A 17,495-nucleotide genomic window follows, 5' to 3' on the forward strand; every position below is an offset into this window, starting at 1 on the left:
CCCACAGGGGCCCTGAAAGTCTGGGACACCTGAGACCTCGGGGCTGTGGAATTCATTAGGGCACTGAACCAGCCAGGCCCAAGGAGATCGGGCAGGCCTCGGGGAGCCAATTATAAGGGACAGCAGGAGGGCGCGGAGGGCTCCATTAGCAGGGTTCTGTGCTCCCGGGGCTGGGGTCTTGTTGTTTTGTCTGATGACAGCGTGGAAAGTTTCCAGGTCTCTGCAAATGGCTAGGCCGACTTCACTCCTGTCAGCTCTCAGCCCGGGCCCCAGGAGCCTGTGAGTCCCAGTGGAGAGACAACTTTGTGAACTTTTCCCACTGTCTAAGAATTCACCCAAATGGTGAACTTAATTCAAACTCAAGTCTCCAATGCTAGAGGCTTTCAGGAGCGGAGAGCACAGCTCATGGGGGCAAAGTGTATTGCTTAGCAAGCCCAAGGTCCTGAGTTCAAATCCCATTACTGCCCAAATATATGTCAGCATATGAATAATGGAGAGTTGGGTGCCCATAGCTGATACCTGTAATCCTAGCTACTCAGAAGGCTGAGTTGAGGATCAGATTTAAAGTCAGCCCGGGGCAGGAAAGTCTTATCTCCAATAAACTACTCAGGAAGGAGTCAGAAGTAGGGCTGTGGCTCCAGTGGTAGAGCGCTAACCTTGAGCACAAAGAAGCTCAAGGACAGCACCCAAGCCCTTAGTTCAAGCCCCAGGACTGGAAAAAGAAAAAAAAAGATAAGTGCCAGCACTCAAGCCCTAAATTCAAGACCCCTGAGAAAATAATAGGGTCGAATTTAATCAATTACATGAAGGAATGGTGCTGGGAAGGTGTCTCAGTGGTAGAGTGCTTGCCTTGCATGCATGAGGCCCTGGGTTTGATTCCTCAGCACCACATAAACAGAAAAAGCCACAAGTGGCGCTGTGGCTCGGCTCAAGTGGTAGAGCACTAGCCTTGAGCTGAAGAGTTCAGGAACAGAGCCTAGGCCCAGAGTTCAGGCCCCACGACTGACCAAAAAAAAAAAAAAGGAAACCTCTTTGTATGATTAATCTACTCTATTTTTTTTCTTTGAAGGAGACTTCCAAGTAGACTTTATTAATCTGCTTCTAAAGTTTATGTGGAAGCAAAAGTATATACACAGCCACACCACACGAGTGATTGTTTGAAAGCGTTTTATTTGGGCAGAGGTAGGGTAACAGATCACTGCCTTCGTTGCTGGATAGGGTGGCATTTGTCCCTTGGCACACACTAAGCATGGTCTCCGTAGCACAAGAACAAGGACATGGGCTGCAGGCCCAAGGTGAGGCAAGGTGACCTAAGTCAAAGTCAGCGAGGGAGGCTCCCACTGGGGTCTCCTCCTGGGCTGGCCCCAGACCACAGGTGGAGTTCTTGGGCCTGGACAGCTGTCAAAACCCAGCCTTCTGCAACCCAGTGACATCAAAAATGGACTCAGGGCTCAGACAGACTTTTTTTTTGTTGGTGGTCATGGGGCTTGAACTCTGGGTCTGGGCACTGTCCCTCAGCTCTTCAGCTTTAGCACTCTACCACTTGAGTCCACACTGCTACTATTAGTTTTCTGACTACAATCCTCAGAACTCAGCCTCCTGGGTAGCTAGGATGACAAGGCATGAGCCACCAGCGCCCGGCTGTCTGACAGACATTTTCATTCTCCCAGGCCAGGAGGTCTGCGAGAAGATGCTCAGGGTGGCCGATTTCCTGGGGTTGTGGGGGGGAGGGGGGGCGGCGAGGGGAAAGGTGTGTCCCTGACCTCAGGTCACCGGGGCCTCTCATGCCACCTGCTGGGCATTTCTATAATCACTGGCAAAGGGCCTCATTGATTAATGAGTTAATGAACCTTTTCTTTTTTCAAGCCTGGGTGTGGAATTCAAGACCTGGGCACTTGTCCACAAGCTTTTTCTTCTCAGAGCTTGCACTCTACCACCTGAACCGCAGTTCCAACTCCAGCTTTGGTGGTAGCTCATTGGAGCTGGAGAGTATCTGGGCTGGCTTCAAACTGCGATCCTCAGATCCCAGCCTCCTTGAGTAGCTGGGATGGCTGGCGTGAGCCACGGGTGCCCAGCTCCCCACAGAATCTTGCATTCCAGGAACCCAGGCTCACCAGCAGAACGGCGGTGCGAGCCAAGGAACTAAGAGAGGAGAAGATGCAAGCCGGGTGTGGTGGCACCTGCCTGTAGTCCCAGCACTGAGAGGGGGAGTCCTGAGTCCTCGCTCCACCCATGCCAGCCCAGGGCTTGCCCCGGCAGGCTGGTCACTGCGCAGCACCGGGCCCCCGGCTCCCCGCATCCCCCCGGAAGGGGGTCTGAGGTGGGTTGGGGGCCGGGGCGGCCGCCCCCTTCCCGTGACGCCGCTCGTGGCGCCGGCAGGTGCCAAGCTGGCGGAAGCGTAGCGCACAGTGGCGGCAGGCATAGGGCTTCTCTCCGGTGTGGATGCGCATGTGAACGTTGAGGTTGCCACGGTGGCTGAAGGCCGCACCGCAGTCTGCGCAGCGGAAGGGCGTCTCGCGGGTGTGCACACGCTGGTGGCCCAGCAGCGTGGACTCGTGCGTGAAGCGCTTGAGGCAGGTGCGGCACTGGTAGGGCTTCTCGCCGGTGTGGATGCGCAGGTGCACACGCAGGTCCGAGGGCTGCATGAAGCCCTTGCCACACGTGTGGCAGAGGAACGGCCGCTCCCCCGAATGCGTGCGCTGGTGGATCACGAACTGCGACTTGTACTGGAAGCACTTCCCGCACTCCCCACACTGGTGCTGCCGACCTCCATGGGCCTCGGGCCGGCCCCCTGTCCCCCCTGGGCTCGGGGACTCTTCCGGGGACCCCGGTGAGTGGCTGGGCCTCCTCTCGGCTCTCCCGGTCTCAGCCAAATCTCTCTGGTGGCCGGCAGCTGCAGGGGTGCCGGCCTCTTCGTGGGGGCTCCTTGGCTCCCCCTCTGCTGCATCTGCCAGAAGAAGGTGTGGGGCCATGTGTAAACCAAGAGCATTTCAACAGCCGGGTGCCATTGCTCACGCCTATAATCCAAGCCACCAAGGAGGCTTAGATCCGAAGATCACAGTTCAGAGCTAGCCCCATCCAGAAAACTCTTGTCTCTGATGAACCAGCCAAAAGCCGGTAGTGGCACTGTGGCTCAAGAGGTAGAGCACTTGGGAGTCTTGAAAGCTGAGAGCCCCAGCTGAGTTCAGGTCCCAGGTGAGGACAAGAAAAAAAATAAAATGGGGGCTGGAAAGGTGGCTTAGTGGTAGAGTGCTCGCATCGCATGCATGAGGCCCTGGGTTCGATTCCTCATCACATACGCAGAAAAAACCAGAAGTGGTGCTGTGGCTTAAGTGGTAGAGCGCTCGCCTTGAGCTGAAGAGCTGAGGGACAGCGCCCAGGCCCAGAGTTCAAGCCCCAGGACAAAACCAAAAATAAAATACAATGAAGTAAAAGGTGTTGGGATTAGGCCCGAGGAAGAGTGTGCAGGACTGTGCAGGAAGTTGGGGTGATATGCTGAGAAATGGGGATCTGCCTTCCTGGGGAGCAGGGGGCTAGGACTCACCAGGGCCTTGCAGGGACAGAGGCTGAGGGGATGGGCCTGGCGCCCCGGTCCAGTCTCCCCCCGTGTCATCCTCCTCCGCGGCTATGTTCATGGCCTCCGCTTTGTCCACGTTCTCGCTCTGTGGTTGCTGCTGGCCCCCACTGCTCCCCGCCATGACCTCCGCTGGGATGCTGTCCTCCTGCAAAAGCTGATGCTTGGGTTACAATGTGTGTGTGGGGGGGCCCACGAGGTGACTCCCAAACCCAAGCCCTCACTTCACTTCCCAGCCCCTTTCCACCCAGCTCCACCTCCTGGAGGCTAGGACTTGGTCTCCCCACGACTCCCCAGTTCTGACTAGAAGACGAGGTATGGGTGTGTGGGGGTTCACTGACATCCTGGGAGCCAGGCAGGGCAGCACCCCCTGCACCAGCCCGCCTGACACCCGGAACCCCAACTGCCAGCGGGAACAGTGGCTCCTGGAATCACAGTTCAAATCCAGCCTGAGCAGGAAAGTCTGGGAGACTCTTATCTCCAGCCATCCAAAAAAAAAGAAAGAAAGAAAAAAAAGAAAGCCAGCAAGTTCCTCAAGCAGTGAAGTGACAGCCTTGAGCAGAGAAGCCCAGGGACAGAGCCCAGGCCCTGAGTTCAAGTCCCGACACCAGTGCACACACAAAACCAAACCTGCCGTCGCCACCACCCATGGCAAAGCGCTCTCACGGGCTTCTAGGGTGGAGTGAACGAAGCTCCTTTGGGATTTAAGTCCCTCTGTCCTGAGCCTATGCTGGAGGACTCGGCCTCTATGTGGGGTACCTGTGGCCCGGTCCCACCCCAGATCAACCCCCTCCCTCCAGCTTCTGGGCAGCTCACCGGCTCCTGGTTGCAGGGCGGCTGGGGCTTGGCTGTCAGGTCGATGGCACCGTCCTCCTCTGCCTCATCAGCCTCATCCTCCTGGTCCTCCACCTCCGCCTCAGCTCTGCCCTCCTGCAGCTGGGACACAGGCACCAGGCATTGCCGACCCTCCACATCCTCAACCACCTGTGGATCCACGCAAAGCCATCAGCCCCGACGCCTTGGGGAATCCATCCGGAGGCTCTCGGTTGCCCTCCTCCCACCAGGCCTGCGGCTTACCCACTTGGTGGGCTCCCAGCTGTGCCTCAGTAGCTTTTCCAGGTCTCGGCAGCGGCGCACGCCGCTCTCCTTCACCAGCACCTGCAGGTGCTCGGGCACGGAGAGGAGGAACTGTTCGATCACCAGCCGGTCCAGCATCTCCTCCTTGCTGTACAGGTCGGGGCGCAGCCAGAGGTGGCACAGCTCCCACAGCTGCCACAGCACCTGCACAGGGTGGGTGCCCACGGGGGCGCTGAACAGCCGGAACGACAGGTGCCATCTCTCGGTGTCCGGGTCGTGCGGCTCCGGGGAGTCCCACGACGGGGGGCAGGGGCCGTCCTGCCGGGCCTCGCTGGGCCCCGCAGGGCCAGCCACGTCGCCCCACAGAGGGAGCACCATCTGCCCCTCCTCACGCTGCGCCTCGCCAGGCATGCTTGCAGCCCCGAGCTCCTGCTCCAGCCTGCAAAGACCAAGACAACACCGCTCAGGACAGGGCAGAGTGGAGTCAGCACCGAGCTGTTCCCTGGCCTTGCAGGCCGGGCCGGGCCTTGCGCCCCCCCCCCCCCCGCCAGTGAGACCCAGGGCCCCCAGGACGGCTCTTTGGGGGCAGGAGGTACCCACCCCGGACCGGATGCTCAACTCCATCCAAGAGAAAGACAATCCCAGCTACTCAGGAGGCAGAGAGCTGAGGATCCAGGTTCAAAGCCAACCTGGGGCAGACAATCCCAGAGACTCTGTGCCCAATCAACCACTACCACCACCACCACCACCAGCACGCCAGGGGTGGAGCTGTGGCTCATGTGGCACAGCACCAGTCCTGAGCGCAGAAGCTCCAGGACAGTGCCCAGGCCCCAAGTTCAAGCCCCAGCACTGGTAAGCATATGCACACACTCTCTCTCTCTCTCTCTCTCTCTGATCTAGAGAACTGGTAGAAAAGAAAAGGGAGGGGCTGGGAAGGTGGCTCAGTGGTAGAGTGTTTGCCTTGCATGCATGAGACCCTGGATTCGATTCCTCAGCACCACATAAGCAGAAAAGGCCGGAAGTGGTGCTGTGGTTCAAGTGGTAGAGCACTAGCCTCGAGCTGAAGAGCTGAGGGGCAGTGCCCAGGCCCAGAGTTCAAGCCCCACAACCAACCAAAAGAAAAAGGAAAAGGGCGAAGTGAAGGCCGGTTATGTGGGGTGGGTGGGCAAGCCCTTGGGGGGTTGTGTTTGGGGGCAAGGGCACAGTGGGTGGCAGGGAGTGCTGGGCCTGAGAGGGGACGCTGCCCTGCGCCGTGACTCATGACCCCCCCGTCACACAGAAAACATGGAGGGCTGGGGTCACCAGGGCTCCCCGGGCCTGTGAGGGGCAACGCCTGGGGCTAGAGCTCCGGGTGGGGGATGCAGGTGGGGACCCCGAGAGCTAGGGCCCCCTACGAGAGCCAGTCCCCCACAAGAGCCCTCCCTTCCCCCACAAGAGCCAGGCCCAGGCCATGGTCCCATCCATGGATCCCGCCCAAGGCCGTGTGACACAACGCCCTCCTCCTTCTCCTTCTCCTCCTCTTCCTCTTCCTCCTCATCTTCTTCCGGGGCCAGTGATCTGGTAATCCCATCACTGTGGGGCTTGGCAACACTCGCCTGTAATCCCGGCCAGAGAGGTTTAGGAACTGGGAAGCAGAGTGGGGGTGGAGGAATCATAATAATGATGATGATGACGATGATGATGATGATAGTGATGATGGGGATGATAATGACTTACCCCTTGTGCTGACAAGCATGGACGCAGCCAGGTCAATGTGGCAAACCCGACCCCATCCCTCGGCCACTGGACCCGGCGAATCCCCCCCAAACCCTGCGTTGGCTCCGGTCCCCCGAGCACCGGCTTGGAACCTTCTAGAACGGCAGAGGGCGCACAGGGCTCAGTGCAGGTAGAGGGCTCAGTGCAGGCACAGGGCTCGAACTCAGGTCCCGGCCATGTCCCCGGCCCAGCTCCATGGGAACCCCTCCCCCACCCTCCTGGCCAGAGCCCCAACCTGGAGATGGGGACCTACCTGTCAGGACTTCGCCGCTCTGGCCTCGATCCACGGCCCCCACCTGGACCCCAGCCTTGATCCTCAGCCTCCGCCTCAAACACTAGCCTTGACCCTGGGCCTAGACCCTCCGCCTCAATCTACAGCCTCCACCAGGACCCTGGCCCTCCGACCTCCACCTCAGCTCTGCTGCCTGCCCTGCCACACCCTCCTTTAATACCCTCCGCCCAGGCCCACTTCCGGCCCACCCACCCTGCCAGGCCTCAAGCGGCATGGGCCGACCTTCCAGACACAGGGCCCACGTCTGTCTGTCTGCCTATCTGTGTCTGTCTGTCTTGGTCTATCGTCTATCTCCATCTGTCTGTGTCAGTCATAGGGCTTGAACTCGGCCTGGGCGCTGTCCCTGAGCTCTTCAGCTCAAGGCTAGCACTCTAACACTTGAGCCACAGCACCCACAACTTGCAGTTTTCTGAGTGGTTTATTGGAGATGAGAGAGTCTTATGGACTTTCCTGCCCAGGCTGGCTTTGAACTGTGATCCTCAGATCTCAGCCTCCTGAGTAGATAGGATTACAGGCGTGAGCCACTGGCACCTAGCAAGATTAGGCCATTTGTATCTGAGCTTCTTGGCCCTTTGACTGTGTGTGTGTGTGTGTGTGTGTGTGTGTGTGTGTGTGTGTGTGTGTGTGTACATATATGGTGTGCATGTAGGTGTGTGCCAGTCTTGGGGCTTGAACTCAGGGCCTGGGCACTGTCCCTGAGCTTTTTCTCTCAAAGCTGGCTCTACCCCTTGAGCCATAGCACCACTTCCAGCTTTCTTGGTGGTTCACTGCAGGTAAGAATCTCACAGACTTTCCTTCTCAGGCTGGCTTCAAACTGCTATCCTCAGACCTCAGCCTCCTGAGTAGTTGGGACTATAGGCATGAGCCACCAGGGTCTGGCTTCTAGGAATCTCGGGTGCATCTTCCCCCTGAACCACCCCACAAAGCCACGAGTCCGCAAGACCCCTCAGCTTCATGGAGGGAAGCATTCGTGCAGGATGGAGGGAGGCTCGGGCAGAGCCCAGGAAGGAAGCAAGACCCGATCTAAATATCTGTTCTGCCTGGCCCTGAGTTCAAATCCAGCATGGCAAGAATGAGAATTCTCAGCCCCCTCCCCCCCAGGGGGGGAGAGGGGAGGGGGACATGCAGGGTGCCGCAGGGGCGCTGTTTCTCCATCAGGGAGCAAGCATTGAGTCTGGAGGAGGCTAGCATGTAACCTCTGACCTTCACCACAGATGCTGCCATGGGAACCTGACTCTAGTGGTCAAAGGCGGCTGGACGCCTTTGAGAACTAACAAGCCAGACTCTGTCCTCCGTGCAGCTGGCGGAGGTGTGGGGCCCTCGTGAGGATGAGGAGCCACTCGTGCAAATTGGCCAGCCAAGCTCTGGGGCTACACAGGAGGACTAGGGGTGAGGATGTGTGCCCCACACAGAGAAGAAAGGATTTAAAGGTGGGGTGAGCGCTGGCCTTGGGGCCTGGGGTTGAGCCCAGCTGCCGGTGCGTGCTGAAACTTCCTCCAGGCTCCCGGGGGCGAACGCCAGCACCCGTCAATTTCATAGAAAAAGGCACAGAGAAATCTCTCATCTGGCCAAGGGCCCCAGGCTGGGCAGCCAAGTAGCAACAAGGCTTTTCTAACTGGTTCTGTGCCAGTCCTGGGGGCTTGAACTCAAGGTCCGGTTGCTGTCCTTGGGCTTTTTCATTTGAGGTTGATGCTCCACCACCCACTTCTGGCCTTTTGCTAGATCCTTGGAGATGAAGAGTCTCACAGACTTTCCTGCTGGGGCTGGCTTTGAACTGTGATCCTCACATCTCAGCCTCCTGAGCAGCTGGGACCACAGGCATGAGACACCATGCTAGAGAAGGCCTACAGCTGACCTGTTGTCCTTCTGCCAGCTCCTGGCCCTGGGTATGCCCCCCATCTCTCTCTTCCCAGCCCCTCCTCTCCAAGGCCACAGGCTGGGCACTGTGGAGCCTGTCACCAGAGATGGAGAATGTGAGGTCCTTCAAAACCATCTTCAAATCTGGGGGTACCCTACACCCTGCATGAGCCTCAGAGGAGGCTCCATAACCCTATGTGGAGGAGGCCCCAAGAGCAGGGCCACCTGCTTTGCTCCTGGGACTTGAACTCAGGCCTGCTGGCAGCCTGGTGTCCCATGATTTGGGTGGTGCCCTCAGCTCAGTGGCAGTTTGAGGGGTTTTGTTCTGCTGTGGCTGTCCCCCATGCATGGTCCCCTCCACCTCCTACCCAGTAGTCAGGACACAGATGGCACCTAGGGACGTGCCTGCTGCTGGAGACGGCTTCTTGCCTCCACCCTTCCGGTGGCTGGGATGTGAGCCATTGTCTGGCCAGGGCTTTGTAGCTGAGGATGGGGTCACACCTTGATCAGCTAACCCCCCCTTCTCAGAATGGACACTGTATGGGATTCCCAGAGGAAACTTGGGTTGGTGTTCCTCAGAAGAGAAATGCAAAGACAGGCACTGGTGGCTCATACCTATAAACCTACTCAGGAGGCTGAGATCTGTGGTCCAAGTTCAAAGCCAGCCCAGGTAGGAAAGTCTGTGAGATTCTTTTTTTTGGGTCCGGTTGTGGGGCCTGAACTCTGGGCCTGCCCGCTGTCCCTCAGCTCTTCAGCTCAAGGCTAGCACTCTACCACTTGAGCCACAGCGCCACTTCCAGCTTTTTTTTCTTTTTGCTTATGTGGTGTGGAGGACTTAAACCTCATGAATGCAAGGCAAGTGCTCTAACACTGAGCCACCTTCCCAGCCCCAAGTCTGTGAGATTCTTATCTCCAACAAACCACCAGAAAACTGAGGTGGCACTGTGGCTCAGGGAGTAGAGTGCCTGTGTTGAGCTGAAGAGCTGAGGGGCAGTGCCAGGCTCTGGGCTCAAGGCTTACAAATGAGAGAGAGAGAGAGAGAGAAACTCAGCTGAGTGGCCAGGATGGCAGTGTGACCCCAGAATGGCACCTGGGTGACCCGAGTGCAGGCCTGTGATACGGCTGCAGCTGTGACCCCAGGGCCGGTGACTGTGGGGTCACTGAGGAAGCGCAGGGCCACCCAGGCTATTAGAGGGGACTCAAGGTGCTCATCGGGTCCCCTTCATCCTCCAAGGAACCCCGGCCCCACCCACGCCTCTGTGAGTACCCGGTGGGCAGGTGCCTACGACATGGCCTTCTGCACCCATATATATGCATATGCACATTCACACAGGCCTGTACACAAATGCACCGCAGTCCCACGCCCATATGCACACATATGCACACTCCATCATGCCCATATGCATGTATGCCCTCATGTCGTCACACGCCCACGCCCCTATACACGCATGTGTGCCTGCAGGCACATGCCCCTATATATGCATGTACAGGCACACGCCACATACACGCATGCGCAATCACGCTCCCACGTGTGCGCATGCGCACATGCAATCACAACCCATATGTACGCAAGCGCCCATATAGTCTCACGCCCCCTATGCACGCAGGCGCACAGCACACATGCGGTTACACGCCCATACGCACGGGAAGTGCCCATGTAGTCACACGCCCCCTTAGCAGGCAGGCGCACCTCCAGGCACAGCCCGAATGCACGCTTGTGCCCACGTAGTCACATGCTTCCTATGCGCGCATGCGCAATGCACAGATACAGTCACGCCTTTTACAGGACTGAGAACCTACAGGCCCACGCCCATATGCACGCATGCGCAGGCAGCCTGGCGCGCAGTCCTATAGCCTCAGGACTTGCTGTGGTATGGCGCCTGCCTTTGCCGGGAAGGCCTGTCCAGGACCCCAGACGCAGGCCCACACCGCCCTCCCCTCCTGGGGCCAGGCATGGCCTAGCAGAGCTGGCCGGAACCACGGATGCTGCTGCCTCCCGGTGGCTGCGGGTGAGTGCCGGGCGCGGTGCGCGGGCGGGCAGCCTCCGAGCGGGGCTCAGGACAACCAGGACCACGGCCGTGTGCTTGTGGTGGTAGCCACTTTATTACGGTCGGTGCCGGAGAGCCGGGGAGCCTGGGGGCCGGGCCAGGCGCGCGCCGGACTAGCCCAGCGGCCAAGGCGGGAAGGCGCCGCCGCCCTCGGGGCCTGGCGCCACCGCCGCCCCCTGCGCCGCGGCCGCGCGCCCATGGATGCGCTGGTGGCGCAGCACGTGCTCGCGGCGCCCGAAGCCCTTCCCGCACTCCCAGCAGGCAAAGGGCCGCGCGCCAGAGTGCGTCTTGCGGTGCCGCACCAGGTGCTCGCGCCAGTAGAAGGTCTTCCCGCACTCGCAGCAGGCGTGCGGCTTCTCGCGCGCGGGCAGCGGACGCAGCGCGGGCCCCGGCCCGCCGGGGTGCGTGCCGCGGTGGCGCCGCAGGTGCTCCTTCCGCCTGAAGGCCTTGCCGCACTCCGGGCACGCGTGCGGCTTCTCGGCTGAGTGACTCTGCCGGTGGCGCAGCAGGTGCGCGGGCTTCAGGGGCGCCTTCCCACACTCAGGGCATGCCACGCCGCCTGGGGCCAGGAAGGCGGGCAGGCCAGGCGCCAGCGGGGCTGGCGGGGGGCTGCCTGGCTCCTGCTTGTAGGGGCGCACGGCGCGGGTCTCACCGGGACCCGGGGGCTCAGCCACAGGGCCTGCGAGAGAGACAGAGACACGGGGTTACCATGGTCACGGGGTCACGAGGGGGGCGGGCAGGGCCCGTGCATACTGATGCACTGTGTGCGGGGGTGATAATGGGGACGGGGGTGATAATGGGGACGTGTCCGCGCATGCGCATGGGGCAGCAGGTGGCCACGTGGCCATTACCAGGCCTAGGCGGGGAGAATGGTGCGCGAGGGGGGAGGAGGGGTAGCTTGGGGCTGGGGGTCGGCTGAGCTGGACCCGAGCCCTCCTCCTGCCTGACCCGAAGGCCAGGCCCCCAGCCCTCCTCTCCCTCCGCGCGGCCATCTCCCTACGCACTCAGCACCCAAGCCGGCCCGCACTCCCTGGGCCAGAGCCTAGGTCGGGAACCCGAGGCTCCTCTTCAGCTGGCCTGGGAGGCTCCGGATGTGGGGGATCCCGCCTTGTAGAAGACTGACCTCCAGACCCCCAAACAGGGCAGACGGAGGCTGCTGGGCCCGGCCCTGGCCTGGGGGAGCCCCGTGCCGCAGGATCTGCAGCAACAACTTCAGGTTTATGCCACATATTTCCAGGCATGGTAGTGCATGTCTGTGATTCCAGCACCGAGGGCACTCAGGCAGGAGGACCCCAGGTTCGAGGCCAGCCTGAGTTATAGGCAGCGTCCCTATCTCCAAGGACCACATCCGCAAGGGTGGCTGTGGGGGTTTGATCAGCCCAAGGATGGGGCAGGAGGAGGACCAGCTGCTCACCTTGGGTTATCACCCCACTATCCTCCTTCGCAGCACTGGCCCCAGAGCCTTCTGCCAGCTCACGGGGGATCTTCACTGCGGACGGCTGGTCTGGGGAAGTGGCTGGGCCCTGCAGTGAGAAACAGGGTTCAGATGAAGAAACCGCAGCCTTGGGCCCTAGTTCTTCCCCCTCCCACATGGACAGCAAGCAGGGCATGCTGTGCTCAGGAAGCAGGCTGTCTCTTGGGGGGGAGCTCAAGCCACCCTTCAGGGAGGCCACACCCCCAGCCGGTCCTGATGTTCCCAGGGAGCCAGTTGGGAGCCATGGGTGTTGGCTCAGTGCAAGAGGCAGCTTGGCCGGCTCTCTGTCCTTCACACCCTGGCCGCCATCTCACTCTCCTCAGTCAGAGTTGATATTTGGGGCTTTGCAGGTTCTGTCTGAGGCAACCACAGGAGGAAGGCGGTGTCCAGTGCCAACGAGTTTCCCGTCAGGTTGGGTTTGCGTACATATTTCTACCTTGCCTGGCCAGGGTGTTACCAACTCTATCTAGCTGAGCCCCGTAACACCCTGGGCACCACAAGGTGGGCAGGGCGTCCCCCACATCCTCATGGCCCACGGCTCACCCAGAGCTCCTCCAGCAGGGCCACAGCCTCCTCGCCGCTCTGGGGCTGCCGGCTGCACACCCAGGCCTGGGTGTCAGCCGGCAGCGCGCTCAGGAACTGCTCAAGCACCAGCAACTCCAGCATCTGCTCCTTTGTGTGCACCTCGGGGCGCAGCCACTCGCGGCACAGGGCGCGGAGCAGCCCCAGGGCCTCGCGCAGGCCGGGCGCATCGCCCAGGTGGAAGTGGCGGAAGCGGTGCCAGGGCGAGTCTGGCGTCAGGGCCTCGGTGGCAGGGCCCTCCTGCTTCACTGGCTGTGGCACCAGGGCCTCCATGGGGCCTCAGGGTTGTCTGTGGTGCCTGCAGGAGGGAGCAGGGAGGTGAGGCCTAGAGCCAGCGGGGCACAGCTTCAAGTTGCCCACGTCTCAGCTGTGAACCTGGCATGCCACTGGCCCTGGCCATCAAGAAAACTCAAAAAGGCCATGGGACATAGCTCAAGCAGTACAGTACTTGTCCACCAAACTTAAGGACCCAAGTTCAAGTCTCAGTGCTGTCAAAAACAAAATACTTGGAAGTTTTAGCCAAGCATTAGTGGCTCATGCCTGCAATCCTAGCTAAGGAGTCTTAGATCTGAAGATCGTGGTTCGAAGCCAGCCCGTGAAAAGAAAGTCCATGAAACTCTTAACTCCAAATAACCACCAGAAAACCAGAAGTGGTGCTATGGCTCAAATAGTAGAGCACCACCCTTGAGCAAACGAGATCAGAGACAGCACCCAGGCTCTGATTTCAAGCCCCACAACTGCCCCCTACCCTTCAGACAAAAAAAAAAAACAAAAACAGGTACACAGGACCTGGAAAATGACAAGCATTTATCATGTGCCATCTGCCTGCACCCCAGAGCAGCTGCTGCAGCTGCCACAGCCAGCACCATGCCCCTCAAACTTACAGTGAATGCCTAGCCTCACTGCAACTGGAGGAGAGGTTGAGAAGGCCCAGATGTCAGCCCTGGCCTCGACGGTACCCTGACCTCACACTTCCAGCCTCCAGAGCTGGAGGTGAGGAGCCGAGGCCAGGGTGCAACCCCCTCCCTCCCCCATGGCAGAGGTGGCCTTGGGTGTCCTGCTGTGGAGGAGACGGAGCCAGCCTGCTCACTTGGGGGCACTGGTCCCAAAATGGAGACATGGCGACCCCATGCCTGCCTAGCCACCTCTGCTGTGGCATCAGAGTTTCACCCCCAGTGTGGCCAGAGTGCCACATAGTGTGTCCTGGTCACCTGTGGGAACTGGCAAGGGGAAGGTACATCACCACGGCTGGCATTGCCTGTGGAAGCTTGTGGGGGATGGGGGAGGACTGGAGACATGGTGATGGTGGTGTGGTAGGTGCTGCTCCCAGCTCGGAGCGGAGGCCCTCAGATGTCCTCCTACCAGGGATTCTGCAAGGTCAGACTGCTGTTATGGTAAGGCTACCAGGCGAGACTCTGCTCTTGTTAGGTCAAAGCAAAGAAACTGGTTTGGGCACTCTGTACCAGGGCAATGCCCTCTGCACCTCTGTCCTCAGGCACAATCCATAAAGTGAAGAGTTAGCTTACTGCCAGCCATGAAATGGCACACACTGGCACTGGCCTGCTTACCTCCATCTCTTACTACCACACATTGCAGTCAGTCTCCCTTTTTATCCTCAGATGGAGGATTAGCGCCTACTCAGCGCCTATTAGGGCCTTTGCATCTGCCACTTCCACCTGTATTACCTGCCTCCCCTCCAGCCCCCGCCCCTTGCTCGGTGGTCTCCTGAGCTGTCAGGGGCTCCCAGGCTGTCTACCCTAACTCAGCAGCTATGTGTCCTTCCTTTATCATTTATGTGTGTGTCAGTCTTAGACTTGAACTCAGGGCCTGGGCACTACACTGCTTCTTCACTAAAGGCTAGTGCTCTATCAACCTGAGCCACAGCTCCACTTCTGCTTTGGGTTGTTAATTGGAGATAAGAGTCTCACTTCCCTGTCCAGGCTGGGCTTGGAAATGTAATTCTCAGATCTCGGCCTCTCAAGTAGCTAGAATGCCTGGCACACTGTTCTTACTGTGTCTTCTTTTAGCATCTCTCCAGGACTGGGGACAGCCATACTTGTGTGCTACCTTCTTCCACGAGGCTAACAGACCTCCATGAGGGGAAGCTCAGGATTTTGGTGCTCCCTGAGACATTTCACAGGATGACAAATTACGTGAGGTTGGTGTCAGTGCCCCCTTTTGCTGGGAGAGAAACTGTCACTCTGAAGTCCTTCGGGTAGGCCCGGCCAGGACGTGTCCCGGGCACATAGCAAGCAATGGTACCACATCCGTCAGTCCGTGTCTAAAGAGTGCTCCAAGCAACTGCAGGGCAGCCCGCCCCCCCCCCCCCCCAGTCCTGGGTGGGAGACCTGCAGCTGCTGCAGAGGGAAACATGCACACTCAAGAGTGTGGAGCTGGGAGCCAAGCCCAGTGCCAGGGCAGCCTGGGTTGGTATCGTGGCTCTGCTGCTTACTGGCATTATAACTGACACGTGCCGTGTCCGGGGCTTATTGTGTGCACCTGCAGCACAGGACGGCTGACAGCCTCTCTCTCCTGCCGCCCAGTGCCCAGTGAAGATCTGCTTCCACTCTGAGCGAAGGGCGGGGGCTGGAGGAGCCACCCAGCACGGCAGTGCCTGCCTGCACACCCTGTGGTGTCAGCATGACCACAGCACGCACCTGCAGCTAGGGCCAGGTACACCAGACAGACCGCTCGGGCGCTAGGCAGATGTTTACTGGGAGGGCCGGGCCCGGGGCTGTCACGGGCCTGCCTCTGCCTCCTGCCTGGCGCCCAGCTCAAGTAGGCGTTTGCTGCCGTCACAACGTCGCGGAGGTGCAGGACAGGCAACCCTGGGGCCGGCGTTAGCACGGGAGGAGAAGGTGGCAAGCGGTCGGTGGACGTGTCGAGCGGTGGCTGGCTGGCCATCCGTCCGTGTGTCCGGCTCTCGCTCTCACGAGCTGAGGGGGAAATCCTCAACCTCCACCTCTCCCCAGCGGTGGCTGCCTTTCCCCTAAGCCTTCCGGAGGCCATCGCCGGCCCCAGGCCCCGGCCTGGCCCTGAGCCCGGCTCTCCTGCCTCGCTTTCCCCCGCAGCGCCTCGGGGCCCCGCGCCCCCTCCCCCACAGCCCCCCCTCTCCCCCCTCGCTCGCCCCCTCCCCACCCGCTCCCGCACCTCCAGGGCCCGCCCCCCCCCCCCGTTTCCACGCCTTCCCGGGGTCTCAGGCTTTCTCCCCCCGGCCCGAGAGCCCCGAGGCCCTCGGCGTCTCCCACCCCCCAGCTGTCTCCCTCCCCACCTCACCCCCGGCTGCCGCCCCCGACCCCCTCCTCTCCCGCCGGCTTACCTCACTCTCCAGGGCGAGGCCCCCCAAGCCCCTCAGCTTCCCGCACATGCGCACAAAGCTCGCCGGGACTCCATGCCCCGGCAGGCTTTGCGCCAAGCTCAGCCGTTCCCTCCCCCATCCTCCCTCCTTGACCTGCCGTTCTACCCAGCAATTCTCCTCTGTTGAGTCTCTCTTGGAACTACATTTCCCAGGAAGGATTTCGGCAAATGCAGTTTCTCATTGGCCTTGGCCTGTAGCACCAGCTCCAGAACTACATTTCCCAAGGTTCGTCCAAGCGCGGCGCACTCCCCATTGGCCTTCGTTGGCGCAAACAGCGCGGGGCCTCTGGACTACGTTTCCCAGAGTCCACTCGGGAAAGTTCTGAGCATGTGCAGAACCACCAGGGGAGAAAGCGAAGGCGGGGTTGTCGTGGAGACCGAGGATGCCCGCACTGCCCGGAGTCGGGTAGATGATGGCCGGAGGAAAAGGAGACCGCGCTCCCTGCCCAGGCCGATCCGAACTAGGGCGCAGAGCGGTGGTCGAGAGAGCCGGCTTGACCCCGCCTGGATGAGCCTGAATCGGTGCCCAGTGCTCCCTGCCTCAGTCTCCCCTCTTGTGAACTTCGGGAGAGAGGACGGCCCGGAATGCCGTCTCCACCTCTTCACCTGGCAGAGCCCCCAGTGATCAGATGTCTCCTCCAGGGAGCCTTCCCAGACGGCCTGCCAAAGCCTGGTCCACGCCGAGAGCGCGGGAAGGAGGGGACCCGCCACGCCCCCCCCCCCCCCCCGTCCACGACCCCGGGGAGCGCGGGAGACCCGCCACGCCCCTTCTCCCCCTCCACGCTGTACTAGCTGCGACTCTCCTCAGGGCACCCACGGCACGCGCCCGGCCACGGAGAGCAGCTCTTTCAACCCTCCATCTCCTGCTCCTGCCCGGCCTCTGAGGGGGGCAGGAAAAAGCAGCTCTCCCGCCCCCCCCCCCCCCCCCCCCGCGGGTGAGGATTTCCTTGGCTGTAAATGTCACTCTCACCCTCTGGGAAGCTCGAGCCTTTTGTAGCAATGCTATAATTATTACTCAAAATAATAATTAGCGTTTTCTGTTTGTGTGGTGCTTTGAAGCCGGAGATCCTCTGAAGGGGTTTGGTTCTTCCCGGGTCGCAGCCTGGGGCGCCCTAATGCTCAGATTTTGCTAATTGGACAAGTGGAGGAGCTCCCTCCCTCCCAGCATAGCGGGACTCAGGCGTGGGGTGGCCAGGCTTGAGACTGGACAATTAAATTAATAAAGTAATTGCTTAATGATGGGCTTCCCCCCCCCCTTTTTTTTTCACTTAGGTGAATATATAGGTTGTGAAGTGCTGGAAACTATCTTGCCACCATCAGACTCCCCTAGAGTGAAGATGGAATTGGAGTAAGCAGGCCGGGCATCGGTGGCTCACGCCTGCAATCCTAACTACTACGGAGGCTGAGGATCACGGTTCAAAGCCAGCCCCGGCAGGAAAGACCACGGCACTCTCGTCTCCAATGAACCACCAGAAAACT

General features: G+C 60.1%; 2 protein-coding genes across 2 annotated transcripts; both read right to left on the minus strand.

The window, feature by feature from the left end:
• Positions 1 to 2,264: 2,264 nt before the first annotated feature.
• On the minus strand, positions 2,265 to 5,062 carry Zscan5b (zinc finger and SCAN domain containing 5B). The gene is made up of 4 exons (XM_042683195.1): positions 4,652 to 5,062; positions 4,391 to 4,558; positions 3,545 to 3,722; positions 2,265 to 2,947 (listed from the first exon to the last, which is right to left on the minus strand). The coding sequence occupies exons 1-4, from the start codon at positions 5,060 to 5,062 to the stop codon at positions 2,265 to 2,267; spliced, it is 1,440 nt and encodes a 479-aa protein (XP_042539129.1).
• A 5,622-nt stretch (positions 5,063 to 10,684) lies between these two features.
• On the minus strand, positions 10,685 to 16,088 carry Znf444 (zinc finger protein 444). Its single transcript, XM_042683143.1, has 4 exons — positions 15,979 to 16,088; positions 12,621 to 12,957; positions 12,018 to 12,126; positions 10,685 to 11,282 (listed from the first exon to the last, which is right to left on the minus strand). The coding sequence occupies exons 2-4, from the start codon at positions 12,930 to 12,932 to the stop codon at positions 10,717 to 10,719; spliced, it is 987 nt and encodes a 328-aa protein (XP_042539077.1). The 5' UTR covers positions 12,933 to 12,957; positions 15,979 to 16,088; the 3' UTR covers positions 10,685 to 10,716.
• Between the last annotated feature and the right edge of the window lie 1,407 nt (positions 16,089 to 17,495).

Source organism: Dipodomys spectabilis, unplaced genomic scaffold (genome assembly GCF_019054845.1).
Source record: "Dipodomys spectabilis isolate Male_0828 unplaced genomic scaffold, ASM1905484v1 ptg000080l, whole genome shotgun sequence".
Lineage (NCBI taxonomy): Eukaryota > Metazoa > Chordata > Mammalia > Rodentia > Heteromyidae > Dipodomys > Dipodomys spectabilis.

What these genes read in the sequence shown, in the direction of transcription:
- Zscan5b (XM_042683195.1), bottom strand. Translation starts at nt 5,062, where the DNA reads ATGCCTGGCGAGGCGCAGCGTGAGGAGGGGCAGATGGTGCTCCCTCTG. An exon ending in CGCCCTGCAACCAGGAGCCG is followed by an intron (nt 3,723 to 4,390) that starts GTGAGCTGCCCA and finishes CAGCTTTTGCAG; the next exon opens with GAGGACAGCATCCCAGCGGA. An exon ending in TCTGTCCCTGCAAGGCCCTG is followed by an intron (nt 2,948 to 3,544) that starts GTGAGTCCTAGC and finishes TTCTTCTGGCAG; the next exon opens with ATGCAGCAGAGGGGGAGCCA.
- Znf444 (XM_042683143.1), bottom strand. Translation starts at nt 12,932, where the DNA reads ATGGAGGCCCTGGTGCCACAGCCAGTGAAGCAGGAGGGCCCTGCCACC. An exon ending in CCCTGCTGGAGGAGCTCTGG is followed by an intron (nt 12,127 to 12,620) that starts GTGAGCCGTGGG and finishes TTCTCACTGCAG; the next exon opens with GGCCCAGCCACTTCCCCAGA. An exon ending in TAGTGGGGTGATAACCCAAG is followed by an intron (nt 11,283 to 12,017) that starts GTGAGCAGCTGG and finishes TCTCTCTCGCAG; the next exon opens with GCCCTGTGGCTGAGCCCCCG.